We start from the raw sequence: 18,949 nt of genomic DNA, 5'->3' as shown, positions 1-18,949 counted from the left end.
AGAAAAAAGTAAAAAATTCCCATCCTCCTATGTCTTTTGTTTTCGTTTTTTTTTTTTTTTTGCGGTACGCGGGCCTCTCACTGCTGTGGCCTCTCCCGTTGCGGAGCACAGGCTCCGGACGCGCAGGCTCAGCGGCCATGGCTCACGGGCCCAGCCGCTCCGCGGCATGTGGGATCTTCCCGGACCAGGGCTCGAGCCCGTGTCCCCTGCATCGGCAGGTGGACCCTCAACCACTGTGCCACCAGGGAAGCCCATGTTTTCCATTTTAATTGTCTTTGAAATCTCTTTACAACTTCTTGCTCTCATAAAACCCTTCCAGGATAACCTCATACCAAAGTTAGTAATGACAACAATTTGGGGAAATTCCATTTTTAGTTATGGGACAATGGAATAATATAGAGACTGGAAAATCAGACTTGGGCCACATTCTCCCTAATTTGTACATATTTACCTCCCCTTTAATCCTTCCTGCAAGAGTCCAGCTCTGGTATGGCCATTACTTGCTTCTCAACCTCTGATATGGTCCTTCATCCTATAGCTCATTGCTTGCCTCCTCTCTTCTGTCTCAACGTCCTTAAAGTGACAACTGGGTAATCTGACCTCTCTGGCATGCTCTTGGGACCATTTCTCAAAGACATCCCCCATGGCAACACTTCCACCCCCAGAAGCCAGGACTGGAGGACAAAATGTGTGACAGAAAATGACCAAGTGTTAGGTTTGGAGACAATGGATGAACTCTGATACAATCTAGAGACATGTTACCTGGCCTGTCCTAGGCCCAGTGAGCCTTTACTTCCCCACTATTGTATTAGCTTTCTTTTTATACTTTATGAGATACAATAACCTAGCAAATAAACTCAATGATAGTCACTGGGTTCAAAAATGAGACCATCTTTTGAGTTGTCCTTTTAAGCCATTGGGTATTTGGAAATGGTTGTGGAATCCACAGTAACTGTCATTCCAGATTGTTATTCAGCTTGTTACTTGTGTTTTACAGAGTTGGAGAACTGATCTAACCTCAACTACTATTTCAATGACGTCCTCCTCGTAAAAAGATTAGTCAGGGCATATGAGTCTAAAAATCTGTCTAGAGCCATCTACACTGTTAACAATTAAAGAGGGACACCCTGTTTGTGGGGCCAGTGCTCTCACACTGCTAATCTCAGAGCTTTCGGAGGCTCAAGTCAGTATTACCTGGATTGTAGTTAGGTAGCTTGGAAACTCCAGGCCAGTTATCCTCTGTAGGGACTCCCAGCACCTATATAAAGCCAAAGAAAGACAAAGAAAGATGAGGGGGAGATGAGGTGGATGGAGCAGGTATGGAGACATGAAGGACACATCAGGGAGGAAGACGGAAGAAATGAATGTATGTCACATTATGCCAGCTGATGTGTTAAAGAAAGAAACTTCAGTGTTTCCAACATTTGCAGTTTCATGGGCAAAACTGCAGTGTATTTCTACGGTCCTACGTGTCAACATGACTGGGCTAAAGGATGCCCAAGATAGCCGGTAAAACATTATGTCTGGGGTGTCTGTGAGGGTGTTTCTGCAAGAGATTAGTAATTGAATCAGTAGACTGAATAAAGAGATTGGCCCTCACCAATGAGGGTGGCATCATCCAATTGGTAGAGGACCTGAATAGAACAAAAAGGTGGAGGAAGGGCAAATTTTCTCTCTTTTTTCTTGAGCTGGGACATCGTCTTCTCTTGCCTTTGGACATTGGAGCTCCTAGTTCTCTGGCCTTCAGATTCTGGGACTTAAACCAGTGGTCCCCTTAGACTGAATTATACCACCAGCTTTCCTGGTTCTCCAGCTTGCAGAGGACATACCTCAGCCTCCATGAAATCACATGAGCCAATTCCCATAATGAATCACAAGAGATACACACACATACGTACACACACACACATACACATACACACAAATACATACATATCTCCTATTGGTTTTGTTTCTCTGGAGATCTCTGACTAATACAGATCATATAACCTTGCTTAAAGTCATATTCTCATCCCAAAATATCTACAGACCTACATCGGGATATTATGGGTTTGGTACTACAAACAAAGTTAATATTGTAGTAAAGTGAGTCACACAAATTTTCGGTTTCCTGATGCATATAAAAGTTATGTTTACACTATACTATGGTCTATTAAGTGCATAACAGAGCAATGCACATACCTTAATTTAAAAAACCAATGTACATATCTTAATTTAAAAATGTTTCCTCACTAAAAATTGCTAACCATCATCTGACAGCGCAGGGTTGCCACAAACCTTCAGTTTGTTAAAAAAAAAAAAAAAAAGCAATGTCTGCAAAGTGCTATAAAGTGAAGCACGATAAAACGAGCTATGTCTGCTGTACTGCATGATCACCATACATTAGGATGCTGCATTGGGAGTTAGGAATAGAAAAAGACAGGAGCGATAAAGTGTCCCTTTGCCTTACATCAGATGACTGTATTTATATATATATGTCTCAACAGGAGACACTTGACAGTTTAAATTATGCCTCAGCATGGGCATTCAGCTGTTCCCCGATGTGCTCAAATTAAAAAGGATTCAGATTACTGACCTTTAAGCAGTGGAATGTTGGCTAAAAATGATCCCAAACCTAACTCTAGTCTTTTCTACCAAATTCATCTCATCTGCTTGTTTTCTCTGTGGCCCAGCAGCTTGGAATATGGTATTTGGTTTTTAACTGGTGGATAGTAATATTAACAACATCACTTGAAAAAGAGCTCACGGGTGCTTTGGATTACCAAATTGAAGCTTTAGTTTTTAATTACTATGAAAAGTCTTTTGGAGTATAAAGACAAACACTTCAGATTTTAGATGGTGCTGTTACTGCGAGTTCCGTTACAGGCAAAATCTTACCATTCTTTTAAGATAGTCATAAAAGCCCAATGTCAGTTATATCTAGGAGCCAGAATAATATTGTTTTTGTGAAATATTAATAAAACACTAGTAGTTTTCGTACAGAGCTACAATATAACTCTTTTTAGAAGCATATCTCAGTATAAGTCTTTATAGAAGAACCTCTCATAGAAAAAGCCTAGCGAATCCATTTGTAAAATGCTGGACACAGATGCTGGCCCAATTATTATGGCAGGAAGTCAACTGCCCAACAATGACTGATAATAATCAATGAGGAATCCAGAAGCCTCTTAATATTTACCAGCTTGCTGACCAGGACTCTAGCCGAGAAGTACACTCTTTGGTGTCTGTTAAGCTTGTCCTCAAACAAAAGACACTGAAGCGCCATTTTCCCTCCCATAATAAAAAAATTAAGCCACCCGGTAGAAGCTTCTTTCTTTGATCCATTCCCTAAACAAACTGAAAAGCTACTGAGAGGATTACAGGCTTTTCCTAGCAGCCACCCTGAGCCGGAGGGAACACTAAGAATCCTGGAATCCATTTTGAAAAACCAACTGGACTAATTCTTCTTTTGTGGGAGAGGGCCAGAGGATGGGAAGCTAATTCTTCTTTGTTAACCTACCGTCTTATGTATTTGCACAGATGTGCATGTAAACAAGTGGGTGGGATGATTCACATGTACCCCTACGTCTTCTGTTGCCTGGCAAAGCACAATGAAAGAAAGTAAAGATAATGAAGAGAAAGCGATAAAGGAAATAAATAACGACCATATCCATATTTTCACTAAGGTGAAAGTTACCAGAATTGTTGGTTACTTTGTATTATTGTGTAATTAAAGCCAACAAAATGGGTACCAACAATTTTGGAATATTGTGCTAAAAGCTTTAAGCCTGAGATTTTAAAAGTTTAAACAAAAATGCAATATCCTTTATTTGGAAATTTGATGCTCAGTTTTTATTTGAAAGTTATTGAATTCATTTTCACTTGAGAAAATTACTCAATCTCCGCTTCACTGACCGGGAAACTGAAAACCAAAAACTGTTGATTTACTCCCTCCCTGAAAGCTCTTAAAAGGCAGCTAGTGAGTGCTGTGTTTGAAAACACGGTGGGCTGCAAGGGCTGTTTTCTGCCTTTGTTGGAATGGAAACTGAAGGCATTTTGATTAATGGCTTTAAAGTCTGCATCGTTTATTTTATTCTGATTTTAGAACCACATCTGGTATTATTTGCTAAAAATACTTATTGAAAGAATTAGATTTCTAAAAAATTGATTAAAAATCGATGACAGCCATTCAGATGTAAACACACACACACACACACACACACACACACACACACACACACGGAGGCATTTCAGAAAGATGGTAAAATAAAAATTCGGGACTTCTTATTATGTCTTTATTCCTAAGTGTGAGATCTCAGAATAAATGTAAAGAAAAGTTGTGATTAGAGGTTGGAAGATGTAGACTAGACCATTGCTTTCAAAGAAGCAATTCCTACATCAAGTATCATAGAACCCGAAATAGACCACCTTTAGTAAAGCACAACTCAGGAGCCATTTGTAATGTTTGAATTTCCAAGTTGCTTGGGATGTAGTAGTGTAAGAGATAACACACTGCTGAATGTGGTTCTCTCTTTGTCCTCAGAGCACGGAACTACAGATGTGTGGTAACAAAACTGTGGCCTTGGGCTTCCCTGGTGGCGCAGTGGTTGAGAGTCCGCCTGCCGATGCAGGGGACACGGGTTTGTGCCCCGGTCCGGGAAGATCCCACATGCCACGGAGCGGCTGGGCCCGTGAGCCATGGCCGCTGAGCCTGCGTGTCCGGAGCCTGTGCTCCGCAACGGGAGAGGCCACAGCAGTGAGAGGCCCGCGTACCGCAAAAAAAAAAAAAAAAGATAGCAGCTACACTATTCTCTTAACACTTTGTTCAAAGGGGTCACAAGTTCATGGAGTCAGAAAATCAAATATACTTTAAGATGCTAGAGACCTAGGGAGATAAATTATGAGACTTGCGTTACCACCTAACCTGAAGTTAGGGCTGGGTTCAGAACTCATGTCTACTAACACCAAGCCAGTGTTATTTCTAATGTGTTTACTTGTTTTATATTTGTAATGAGTTGTCATAAATGTCAAAATAAAGTCCTTCTGATTTATTGCAGTGTGATAAGAATAATGGTAGACGTGAACATGGCTTCCTGGGCAGGACCTGTTGGACCCATTTGTTAAGACACATTTGTTTTGGCTGCATCACTCATGTTTTGGTCCTTTATGTCCAGATACAAGTCCAAAATTTTCACTTACTGAATTACCTAAAACATCTTCAGATGGCCAGCGTCAGCCACCAAGACCAGTCCCGGAAACTTGAACCAATAACTAGAGAGCCATCAGGTCCTGGGAAACGTCTAACTCATTCTTTCTGTCCCATGATTTCTAAGTGCTATGCTAAATGCAAAGAACTGTAAAATGATTGCTTTTAAGAAAACTATCATTTAAAAATAGGAAGTAATGTAAAAAAATTAGTTTGTATATAACTCTTCAAATATCCTAATAGCATACCTTAGCTATTATTATAATTTATATTTATAGATTTATGTTATATATTATTATAATTTAGCTAGTATTATAATTTTTATTAACTATCTATATATACATACATCTTTTTGCATCTATACATGATTTATGTTTGTTTTACATATATTTGCTTATATTCCACCCATCACCCCACCTAGACTGAACAACCGGTGAAAGCATAGATCATGCATTTTTCCTATTCTTCCCATTTTTCCAGGCCTTGTAACATCTTATAAGACAATGAGTGTCCAATAAATATTGTGTCCTCATTTAATGGCTAGGAAAAACTTTTCAAATGTGTAAAAGATCACTGCAGGGTCTGGTCTAGGCAGTGCTAGCTGAGCTTCCTCTAATGTGGACAAGAAGTAATATTAAGCGGGAGAACAGAACAATTAGGTGAAGTATTAGGAAATGCCTGTTAACGGTTTGGTCATTGAAACATCTCTATGAAAATAATTTCTATGAGAGAGAAAGCAAACATTTATCGATCACTTATGGCACATGGGGCTTGTTATGCATTTGATCTTATGAAATTCTCACAGAAAGGTTAGAAAGTCATTATCGCTAGCCCCATTTAACAAGTGAGGAAACTGGAGTTCAGAGGGACTACATAATTTGTACACGTTCGTCTCGCTAAAAAGTGGCTAGAATTCAAATGCTGGTCTTCGACTCTAAAGCCATTAATTACATTAGGCTGCCTCCAGTTTAGACGATGATATCATCCAATGATAGTTTTTGAAGGTAGCAGTTCTTGGTCTTGCAGGGTAGTTTTGAGAAAAAAAAACTTTTGGCTTGAAAAGTGTTTTTTTTTTAGTTTGTGAATGCATCCCAATTTTTCCTATGTTCCTCCATAATATCCCCAATGTTTCCAAAAGAAAGCTTAATGGCAGTGATTAATCTCTATAAAATGTCTTAATTTCACAAAGGACATTTTACTTTATTTTGACATTCACAAAGCACAATGTTTTCTGGGTCATGAACCTGTAGCACTAGACTGGTTTGCACAGAACATCTTCATAACGGTGAGCCATTGACCCTCCAGACACTAGCAACTAGCTCTTCCCTTTTCCTAAATGTTCCCTGAGGATTTTCCTCACCTGCATGTGTGTATTAAAGATAAACTCAGCTTTTTTTTTTAAAGAAGTTTGAGAAAAGACAAATTTCCTCACCTGCACACAAAAATCCTACTCTGCAATATTTCCCAAGATACCCGATTGGGAAGCTGTTAGCAAGTATGCTCTAGATGCTTGCTTGAAGCAAGCAAACTTGAAAGGGAGCAGAATCCAGGATACAAGCGATACCCTCCCCCCACCCCAGTTTAAAGCACTTGACACATGCTACAATATGGATGGATCTTGAAAACATTACACTAAGTGAAATAAGCCAAGCACAAAGGACAAATCCTGTTAAGATTATACTTATATGAAAACCTAGAATGGGCAAATTCATGGAGACAGAAGGTTGATGAGAGGTTACCAGGGGCTGGGGGCAGGGAAAATGGGGAGCTGGCTGAGTGGATACAGAGCTTCTGTTTGGCATGATGAAAAAGTTTGGGAAATGGACGGTGGTGATGGTTCCATGGCAATGTGAATGCATTTAATGCTATGAATTGTATCCTTAAAAATGGTTAGAATGGTAAATTTTATGCTATATATATTTAACCACAATTTAAAAATCATCAAAAAAAAGACAGCACTATATAAATGACTGTAGTACATGGCATATAAGCTACCAGGGACATAAAAATGAAGTACATAATGGTGCAAATGAGGGAGGGATAAATAATGAATAAAGAAATGGAACCACACACACAAAAGCACCCTGTTACCTTAGGAATCTGGCTTTGGAGGAGCATGATACACAGCATACTTCTCTCACACTAACACAGGAAGCCTTTGTTTTATCAGGGTTCTATGAAAATTCAGTGCCTTGTCTTCAGTTGACAAAGATCCAGGGCCAAATATATTGTAGACTTAGAGCTGGGGGTGGCAGGGCAGGGATGTGTTTAATTAGTAATGGCAGAAATTGCCCTGGGAGGTTGAGACAATAATTACCGGAAGCAAGTGGATTCATGGGCTGCCACGGGACAACGGGGGGGGGGGGGGGGGTCCTGACCACTCATTCCCAAGGTGCTTATGCCCCTGGCAAATACCACAGTTTCCACAACCCTTAAAAGATGGCTTACTCTCTCAAAGCAGATGGACTGCTTCGTTTGTCTCTAAGGAAAATTTGGTTCGAAGTTTGTAATGCATATATTTTTTTCTTTCTAAGAGGAATTCTTCTCTTACCTCCCAGATCTTCTCCAGCTGTTCAAGGATGTTGGAAACCCCAGGAAACAAGGGTTGACCCTGGAACATTTCAATAAAGATGCAGCCTGCACCCCTAACAAAGAAATAAGAGTCAACCCAACCTATACATGCAAAACTGAACTACTAGCATTTCACCTCCCAAGAAATACTCTGAGGACAATTAGATAGGGACCACATAGTATGAAAAGTCTTGGCAGAAAAAGTCTCTATGTTAAACAAAAATAAAAACAGCCTGCAGCTTTTTGTTAAAATGGAACGCAACGGGCATTTAGGAACACAGTATAGAAAGCAAGCATTTGAGTTCATTCAAGCTCATTAACAATCTATTTTCTGAGAGGAAGGGAAAGTACTGAATCTCCAAACTGAATACCCTCTTTCACTGAAACTAAGATGCTATCATTGTAAGAAGCATCATTATTGTATGTACTTTTAAGAAACCAAAAGAAAAACAAACAAAAAACCTCACAAGTTAAACTGTGATGATCAGAATGTTTCCTATATATTCATTGAAAGGGCTGTTACAAATTTAATTAGACAGATTATCTCACCATATATCATACTTGTACATGCAAAAAAAATGGAATATTAAGTGGAAGAAATTGGTTTAGATACTCATCAAACTTTTTGACATTCAGCATTTGACTCAGACTCTTTGATGTCTGTGTTTATCCATGGTTTTGTCCTTTGATGGTATCGTCAGGAGTTTGATGATACAGCATTTCTTAGAATAAGCCATAAAACAACCAAGAGTCATTGGTGCTGGGGCTCCTAAGCTGACCTTGCAGTTACATGTTAGCCCACTTTTGACTCCAGCTTAAAGAATGTTGCTAAACATGTCTGATTCACGCCTTCTCCACAACCATTGTTCCTAGGGGTTAACAAGAAAAAAAAAAAAAAGAGGTCTCCTGTCTTCCAAGTTACTGACACCCATTCTGCAAGTTTTGATGCTGCCATGTTTGATGTCCACACATGTACAATGGTAACTACAGTCATAACTGAAGCATGGCTGACGGTTACTGTAAGATGCTACTGATTTTAAGATGCATCCTGATTTAACAGAGAATGTGCAACTTAAAATAGATTAAATAGGGAGAAATATAAATTTTCTTTCCTACTTAGTCAAACTGGAGGATAATTCCTCAGGAAGAGTAAGAAGTAAGATTTATTTTGCTAATAATGCACATTTTTACTCTCACAAACCTTTATTTATTTATTTATTTTTGGCTGCGTTTGGTCTTTGTTGCTGCACGTTGGCTTTATCTAGTTGCAGCGAGCGGGGGCTACTCTTCGTTGTGGTGCACATGCTTCTCATTGAGGTGGCTTCTTTTGTTTCAGAGCACGGGCTCTAGGCATGGGGGCTTCAGTAGTTGTGGCACGTGGACTCAGTAGTTGTGGCTCGTGGGCTTTACAGCGCTGGCTCAGTAGTTGTGACGCACGAGCTTATCTGCTCCGTGGCATGTGGGATCTTCCCCGACCAGGTCTTGAACCCCTGTCCCCTGCATTGGCAGGCAGATTCTTAACCACTGTGCCACCAGGGAAGTCTCAACTCTTACAAATCTTTTGAGAATGGTTCAGGTGACTGATTACAGAGATTATCCCCATGGTCTAATACTTCCCGAGTTTTGATGCCAAATCCCTTTCACCATAACACATAATCTCGCAAACTCCCTTAATCGTCTAGACGTTTTGCTGTGGCATGATAAAGAAGAAAATTTCAGTAAAACATTTTTTTTGTTTTTTTTGGCTGTGTTGGGTCTTCATTGCTGCGTGGGCTTTCTCTAATTGCGGTGAGCAGGGGCTACTCTTCGTTGCGGTGCGCGGGCTTCTCATTGCGGTGGCTTCTCTTATTGCAGAGCCGGGCTCTAGGCGCGTGGGCTTCAGTAGTTGTGGCACATGGGCTCAGTAGTTGCGGCTCGCGGGCTCTAGAGCGCAGGCTCAGTGGTTGTGGCGCACGGGCTTAGTTGCTCCGCGGCATGTGGGATCTTCCCAGACCAGGGCTCAAACCTGTGTGCCCTGCATTGGGAGGCGGATTCTTAACCACTGAGCCACCAGGGAAGCCCTCAGTAAAATATTTTATTATAGATCATGATATTATTAAAGATTTATTATGAAGTTCATTTTAAAATGGTCTTTAATATTATTCATATGTATTTATTACATATGACAAATTTTTACTTTTTCCATCTGACAGTAGACACATGCTATTTAACTTACTTTGTGTAGGAGAAAGCAGATTTCTTGATAAACAAGTTTAAGAATAATTTTTATCTTGTGTCTGGTTTGGGGAGAGAATATATATTAAAAGAAAGACTGACATTTAACTGTATCTTATCACCTCAAAAGACACAAAAACTATTTTCATGACCTAATATTTGGTTTGCATGTAAAATAATCAATTAGCTAATTCTTAGAATTTTGTATACATATAAATAAGAGGTATCAGACTAAGTTTTGCAGGTAGTTTTTTGTTTTTTTCCCTCAAACAACAGGTTGTCTTTATCCCTAGTTGTTAAAAAACTAATTTAGATTAAATGGCCACGATATTTTCTTTTTACTGATCTTTCATGTACAAGAGACATCTTGATATGTGACATAAGAATTTTGGGAATTCCCTGGAGGTCCAGTGGTTAGGACTCAGCGCTTCCACTGCTGGGGCCCGGCTTCAATCCCTGGTGGGGGAACTAAGATCCCATAAGCCAGCACGGCCAAAAAAAGAAAAAAGAAAAGAATTTTGATCAGGCAAATATAGCTTAAGAATCTGGTGCACAGTATCTTGAGGTGAATTTTTAGAATTATTATCATTTTAAGACTGCTTACTAGCTTGTTTTTAAATATCCATGGTCTTTTTGCTTCTTGCCTTTAAAGCAACAGATATAAAAGGTAAAAATTAAACAATACATGGAGAATAATAAAAGTAATAGGAAACTGTCAAATGGTTAAAAAACATCCTGGTTGCTAGCAATGGTCAACAGTGAGATAAGCCAGCTGAAAAACTGAGCTGGTGAATACCGTTAAACGGTCTCCATCCACCTCCCCTCATGCCTTGTCTATGCATACTGGAAAGGTCTCAAATCATTTCATTTTGAAGCAAAACACACACACACACACACAGACACACACATATTTATGTATCTGTGTGTATGAAACACATGTAATTGTTTATTAACTGACACAAAATAGAAATGGAAATGTAACAGCTTTTGAAGACTTAAACCAACCCTCCATCCAGTACCCTAACACCTTCCAGAAACCCAGGGGCTCACAAATCACCAGAAGGCCTGCGGGCGTTTTAAACAAGGTTCAAATCATAGTCATTGCTAGGTTTAAACCTGTAGTCCACTTTTTTCTCTCCCCTCAAAAGGCTTTCATGGCTTAGAAAAAGCTTGTTGCCTTTTTAATGTCCTTTCATACTGGTGGCTGTGGGGAGCCGAGAAGGAAGCCCCTTTTGTTACACAGTTTCTTAGTGCCCTTTACCTTCTGTACCACTAGGACAGTGTACACAACGGTGTAAACATATTGGAGAAAGCTGGACTTTAAGGCCATTTTTCAAGTACTGCAGTCTAACACAAGATATTTGCACTAAGAAATAAAATGCTAATATGTGGTTGAAATTCCCATTTGTATTTGCATTTGTATGTTTGGTGCCATATAGGCATTCTCTTGAGTCTTTCTTTTTAAGCTTCACTTAGGGGCAGGTTAAAACCTTTCTCACCTAACAATCTGGAGTCTAAGGTTTTATATATATATATATATATATATATATATAGAGTGTGTGTGTGTGTGTGTGTGTGTGCACATGTGCAATGCACTTAGAACACTTACAAGACAAACAAAATTCCTAAATCAATTGTATTTCAGGACCTAGAATATCCGTACCATAAATATCAGTGCACTGGTAAGAAAACAAGGCTGTACACCTTAAGTCTGAGAAGGAAAGGTATTTTTCAGGTAAGCACTGTTCTTCAAAAACTATATGATTCATCTTCCTATTTTTTTCATTTATTCTTCAAAACTGTTTTTTTTTATCTGCTTTGTAAACAAGTAGTGTGGCTTTCATATTTTTTATTTGCTTCTTAAACAAGTTGTGTGGCTATCATCTATTTTGCCCACCCCAGACTAGCCTTAAAGCAAACATTTTAAATAATCTGAACATTCAGGTCTAGATAGGGAACCAGTTCCTATTTCCTTTTATTCCTCTGTTTTGTTCTTAAATCTTCATTCCTGTGGCTCTTCTTACCCTACATATCTTTAGGCTTCTCAGAGGATTTCTGCTCTGTGGAGATACCCTTGGGGCAGCTCATGTAGATGAAGCGGAACTTCACATGCAGGAGAAAAAAAGACCTGGTGATATCAAAGAGTGAACCCTTCCAGAAGGGAGAGATGCAATGGGTCATTTTATTGCTCCAACTGTGGTTCTCCAGTCAAGTTAGACGAGACAGCTTACATATTTTCTGCTTTTTCTGGCTCTCTTCCTAGTCTTTTCTCTATTCTGAGCATGAACAAATTCTTCCATAAGAAAGAAAAAGATTCCTCAAATTCCTTAGGCAATCTCTGGAGAAATAAACCATCTCAGGAGTTTTAGGTTTGGGGAGGTGCAAGGAGTACATAAGAACATTGTTGGGAGAAGTGAATCAGTATTTCATTTTTCACTATTGACATTAATTCAGAACAGCATGATATATGGCAGTGACACGATATTTCCATTTGCTTTCCCTGGGCCACTCTTTATATTTGGAAGTTTGCAGCAAGAAATCTGACCATAAAGAATCTCTCAGGCAGTGACAACTTTCCATAGTCCTAAATCCAGCAGCTGCCTGCAGTTAGTTTTGAATAGAGGACTTGTCTACCAAAATAAACCCTTCTTTAAAACCCAGTTTACATGGTTCTGAAGAACCTAGGGTCAGGACAGGAATAAAGACACAGATGTAGAGAATGGACTTGAGGACACGGGGAGGGGGAAGGGTAAACTGGGATGAAGTGAGAGAGTGGCATGGACATATATACTACCAAATGTAAAATAGATAGCTAGTGGGAAGCAGCCGCATAGCACAGGGAGATCAGCTCAGTGCTTTGTGACCACCTAGAGGGGTGGCATAGGGAGGGTGGGAGGGATGGAGACGCAAGAGGGAAGAGATATGTATATGTATGACTGATTCACTTTGTTATAAAGCAGAAACTAACACACCATTGTAAAGCAATTATACTCCAATAAAGATGTTAAAAAAAACCAAAACCCAGTTTACTACAACATGGATGAACCTAGAAAACATTATACTAAGTGAAATAAGCCAGACATGGAAGGATAAATATTGTATGATTCCACTTATGTGAGGTTCCAGCATGGTCAAATTCATAGAGACAGGAAGTAGAATAGTGGTTGCTAGGGACTGAGAGGAGGGAGTAACAGGGAGTGATTGTTTAATGGGTACAGGGATTCATTCTGGGATGATGAAAAGTTCTGGAGATGGATAGTGGTGATGGCTGTACTTGATGCCACTGAAATGTACATTTGAAAATAGTTGAAATGGTAATTTTTATGTTATATATATTTTAACACAATACAAAAAAGTAAAAACAAAACCAAAAACAGTGTAATCATCCTAAAACACTGACTTTTTCTCTTCACCGAAGTTGCTAATGGAATCTTTTAAGGTCTGAAAAAGTAGCAGAAAGAGAAGAAAAGATGTTGGGAGATTAGAGGATGCTGGCTGTAAGTGTTGGGAATAGCCAATATGTCTTACTTGTATATTTTCCATAATCTAACTGTTTGCTCTGGGCTTCCCACGGACTCTCCTGTTCCCCAGGGTTTACTGTGAATGAGAGGCTCTTGCACTACGTGTTATAATTAGTTTCATTAAGACAAAGGCTCTAATGCTCACCCACTGTCACCTGCCTCCTACAAAGGCATTCAGTTTGTACCCTACAGGGTTGCATGCCTAGCAAAATAGGATTTTTTTTCCCTTTTCTACTGTTGTAATCTTTTCCCTGCCCATTTCCCTCTTATCACTCTGAAAAGAAAAAAAAAATGGGGAAGAGGAATCCCAGGGTAAACACCCAATATCTAACAGTTACATAGAGAGTGAACAAATACAGTAAACAGTGGAAAATGCCTATTATTCTATTTCTACATTACTTTTTGAGTTTTACTGGACAAACAACAATAATGAAATCAATAAGAGTAATGACAATAACTTTAACTTACAACTGTATTTTTATTCTGTGTCATCATTATTCATCAATGGAATAACATATTTTTTTGTATATGTAGTAAAAAGTAAGGGATACATAGTTTAAAAGAGATTTAAAGAATTGGTACATGAGCTGAAGAAATTATCCAAATGCAGCACAGAAAGTCAAGGAGACTGAAAATATGAAAGAGAGGATAAGAACCATGGATGATAGAAAGACATAGTCTAATAATCTTTCATTGGAGCTCCAGAAAGAGAGAATGGAATAGAGGCAACACTCAAAAAGAAAATGGCTGATGAAAAACATGAATTCATAATTGGAAGAAGCACAATATGCAACAAGCAGGGTAAGTAAAAAAAAAAAAAATCCACGCTAGACACCTTATAGTGAAAACTGCATAGTAACAAAGGCGAAGAAAAAATTCTTTAAAACATCCAGAGAAAATGGGAGATCACCTGAAAAAAGGGAAAGACAAGAAGGCTAAAAGTAAACTTCTCTACAATTAGGCTAAGAGCAATCTTCACAAGAGCAGCAATGGAAGACAAAGTTGGGGAAATGGTATCGCCAAAGTTCTGAGAGAAAATAACTGTCAATCTACAATTAAAACCTTAGCATGACTACCATTCAACAATGAGAGTTTACCTTAAGAAACAGAAGCAGAGTTTGCCACCAACAGGCCCACACTAAAGAAAGTTCTAAAAGACTTATATCCAAAGAAAGGAAAATTATTCCAAAAGTAAGATTTAAAGTGCATGAAGGAATGATGAACAGTTTTAAATTTATTTGCACTTAATGAAAATAGCTTCAAAGTATATAAAGCAAAAATGAATAGAATTGTTCATTGTTGACAAATCAACAGTATATCAAACAACTTCAATACATTTTTCCCTGATAGCTTAAGCAGACAAAAATTATATAAAGACAATGTGAATAACACAATTAACAACCTTGAAGTTTTGAACATATGTAAAAACCTGTACCCAACAATTCAGGAATACACACCCTTCTCGAACACATAGGAAATAATTGAAAACACTGATCATGTACTGGGCCAGTGCTTCTAACAAAGCCAGTGCTAGTTCACTATCTTTGGTGAAACACCAGGTTTTTCTCAATTTTTTGCTAACCTTTAATTTTGAAAAAATTTAAAGTTGCAAGAACAGTAGAAAGAACTCTATTTTTTTTTTTTTTTGCGGTATGCGGGCCTCTCACTGTTGTGGCCTCTCCCATTGCGGAGCACAGGCTCCAGATGTGCAGGCTCAGCGGCCATGGCTCACGGGCCCAGCTGCTCCGCGCCACATGGGATCTTACAGACCAGGGCACGAACCCGTGTCCCCTGCATCGGCAGGCGGACTCTCAACCACTGCGCCACCAGGGAAGCCTGAAAGAACTCTTTTATATCCTTCAAATAGATTCACCAATTGCCAATATTTTGCCTCTTTGGTTTTATCATATTATCTATCTATCTATCATTTATTTTTTCTGAAGCAGTGGAGAGTAAGTTGCAGATACAATGACTCTTCACCCTTAAATACTTCCACATGTATTTTCTAAGTACAAAAGCATTCTCTTACATAACAACAGTGCAATTATCAAAATCAGGAAATTGAACATCAATCCCAATAGTACTATCTAATCTACAGTCCATATTTAAATCCCACTGATTGTCCCAGTAGTGTTCTTTAGCTCCATCTCCCCCAGCCTCCAATCTAGGACCATGCATTGTGCTTTGTTGGCATATCTCTTTTTAGTCTGGAACATTTCCTCAGCTTTTCTTTGGTTTTTAAAACCTTGACTCTGTAGGGGAACGGAAAATGTCACCCCAAAATATGCCACCCTGCCATAAGAACTGTTATGAGCTGAAGGCAACTGAGAAAAAGCAAACACCGGATGAGCTCTTTGCCTCTCCCTAGCTGCCTGAAAGGAGGGCATAAAACCCCCTTATGAAGATTCCCCCATTCCCATCCCAGGAGGGGAGAATAACCTTATCAACACATGTAGAGATGGCACCAAGAAGAATCTATGTAAGCAAACCTTGCTAAGTAACCCTTATCTACCACCAGGGTGCTCCAGATACATATTCACCTTCCACAATTACCACCCCTAAAGAGTCCAGAAACCCCTTTCCGGGACTTCCCTGGTGGTCCAGTGGTTAAGAATCTGCCTTCCAATGCAGAGGACATGGGTTCGTGCCCTGATCAGGAAATTAAGATCCCACATGCCAGGGGGTAACTGAGCCCACACACTCTAGAGCCCACGTGCCACAACTAGAGAGCCCACACACTGCAACTACTGAGCCCATGCTATCTGGAGTCCGTGAGCTGCAACTAGAGAGAAGCCCGTGCACCGCAATGAAGAGCCCTCATGCCATGCCGCAATGAAGATCCTGTGTGCTGCAACTAAGACCTGACGCAGCCAAATAAATAAAATAATAATAATAAAAGAAACCCCTTTCCTTTGTCTTGTTACTTCTCTACAAGTGTATTGTCCTTTGTAAGAATGGTATAAAAGCCTCCAAGGCTAGCTGTTTCTTTGGGGATTGTCTCTTCTTTCCATGAAGTCACTTCCCCTGTGTCACATAAAACTTTTAACATAAAATAAAATGTGTGTGCTTTTCTCCTGTTAATCTGTCTTTTGTCAGTTTATTTCACAGACCCATCCATTGAACCTCAGAGGACAGAGGAAACTTCTTCCTTCCCTACAACGCTTTTAAAGCGTACAGTCTAGTTACATCGTAGAATGTTCCTTAGACTGAGTTGATCTGATGCTGCCTCATGATGTGACTCAGGTTATGCTCTTTTTCTGCAGGAGAACCACGTATATGATACTGTCTCTCCAGTGTGTCCTTTTAGGGGGCACACGATGTCAGTCAGTGCCATTATCAACAATACTAACTCTAATCACTTGATTAAGGTGATGTCTGCCAAGCCTCTCTAATATAGTTACTATTTTTTTCTTTTGTAATTAATAAGTAGTTTGTAGAGAGGTACTTTGAAACTATGTAAATAAATATTTTATTCCTCATCAAATCTTCCCCTCTAGTTTAGCTATGATGCTTCTTGTTTGAACCAATTACTACTATATTGCAAAATAGTGATTTTCTAATTCTGTCATTTCTTTTCCAGTTATTATTTGGCATTCTACTGTATAAAGGAGCTTCCCTTCCTATCTAGCTGTTGATCCATCCATCCCTCCATCTATCTGTTTACCTTCAGTATGGACTTATGTATTCTTATGTTATTCAGTGGTATAATACATTACATTACTCTCACTATTAGGATGCTCAGAAGGTACCAGCTTTGGCCAGTGGGAGTCTCTTCAAGCTGCTTCCCACATTTTTTTACATATTCCCATCATTTTTTGGTCACTTTGTTAAAAAATGTTCTGGCTTAACAAGATGTTCCCAGCTCATCTTATACTTTCCCTGACCCAGCCTCAGTATTGGCTACTTCTCCAAAAAGGCCTAGTTCTTTTCAGTAGGGAATGGCATTAAGAAAGCAATATCTGAGTAGCAGACCAACACTTATGTAAAATACAATAATATATTTCTTTTTTAAAAAATGTACCTAGAAGAATCAAATGCGAATCCTCTCTGAGAGACCACACTTCATCCGAGCCCTCAAAAAAAAAAAAATCCCACAAATAAAATTCCAAGGATAATTAGCATATCATTGGCAAAAACAAGAAAACACACATGGAAAAAAGATACCATATGGAAGAAACAAAAGGAACAATAAACAACAGAAACAGACTTACAAGGAAGGACCTTTGCTCTAGATATATAAGAGCTTAGAGAGGAAATTATAAAACTTTACTAAACGGCATTAAAAATGAGCTAAACAGATGGAGAATTATACCGTGTTTAAACATTGGAAGAGGATATTACAAAGGTGTTAATTATCCTCAAAGTGTTCTATAATTTCAATGCAATTCCAATGAAAATCCCACTAGGGTTTTTCATGAAACTTTAAAGACTGAGTGTAAAATTTATATGGAGAATCAAATGGGAAAAACAGGCAAGATACTCCTGAGGAGGAAGATGAAGTAAGTGGTGAGACTTATCCTAGCAGATATCAAGTATTATTATAATGCTATAGAAATTAATACATTAGGATGTTGGTACAGGGACAGATAAACTGACCCCAGTAGAACAGAGTAGAGAGCTCAAAACAGACCTATGCATTTATAGAAACCTGATATATGAGAGATTTGGCATGCAGATTGCTGAAGAAATTAGGGTGAGACCACTGGGTTAGCATAGAAAAAGTCAATTTCCAATGTATTAAGGATTTAAAGTGAAAGGAAAAATTTTACAACTTTTTTTTTTTTATCGGTACGTGGGCCTCTCACTGTTGTGGCCTTTCCCGTTGCAGAGCACAGGCTCCGGTTGCGCAGGATCAGTGGCCATGGCTCACGGGCCTAGCTGCTCTGCGGCATGCGGGATCTTCCCGGACCGGGGCACGAACCCGTGTCCCCTACATCGGCAGGCGGACTCTCAACCACTGCACCACCAGGGAAGCCCTACAACTTTTAAAAGAATGTACTGGATATCATTTTGACCTCAAGGAGGGAAGGATTTTTTAAAACAAGAAATAAAAGGGCTAACCATAAAGGAAAAGACTGATAAAGTCAGCAGTATTAAAATTAAGAACTTTTGTTTAAAAAGACAACATGAACTGGGGAGCCTGCTTGTAGCATTCATAACTGAAAAAAGATTAGTATCCAGAGTATAAGAACTCCTATAAATCAATAAAGAAAGAAAGGGAGGAAGGGAGAGAAAAGGAGAGACACAGAGACATAGAGACCAAAAGAAAATAAACAAAAGACACACAGAGGTATTTCATAGGAGAAAAAACACAAATGGAAAATAATCCATGAAAAGACATCCAGCCTCATTAGTAATTAGGGAAATGCAAATTTGATCACAACATGCTACCATTCTACCCACTAACTTAGCAAAAATTAAGAAATCTGATTTTATGAAGTTAGTGCGGATGTGGGTA

General features: G+C 39.1%; 1 protein-coding gene across 1 annotated transcript in view; it reads right to left on the bottom strand.

The window, feature by feature from the left end:
- CDK15 (cyclin dependent kinase 15) overlaps positions 1-18,949 on the bottom strand; it is a 112,931-nt gene that overhangs the window by 35,020 nt on the left and 58,962 nt on the right. The window contains 2 exon segments of the mRNA XM_079924320.1: positions 1,195-1,258; positions 7,737-7,830. Of these exon segments, the coding sequence (XP_079780446.1) occupies positions 1,195-1,258; positions 7,737-7,830 (158 nt within the window).

The sequence above is a fragment of the Stenella coeruleoalba genome (assembly GCF_951394435.1).
Source record: "Stenella coeruleoalba genome assembly, chromosome: 6".
Taxonomy (NCBI): Eukaryota; Metazoa; Chordata; class Mammalia; order Artiodactyla; family Delphinidae; genus Stenella; species Stenella coeruleoalba.
Note: the sequence above shows the minus strand (reverse complement) of the source record. Positions and strands in the feature narration are given on the sequence as shown.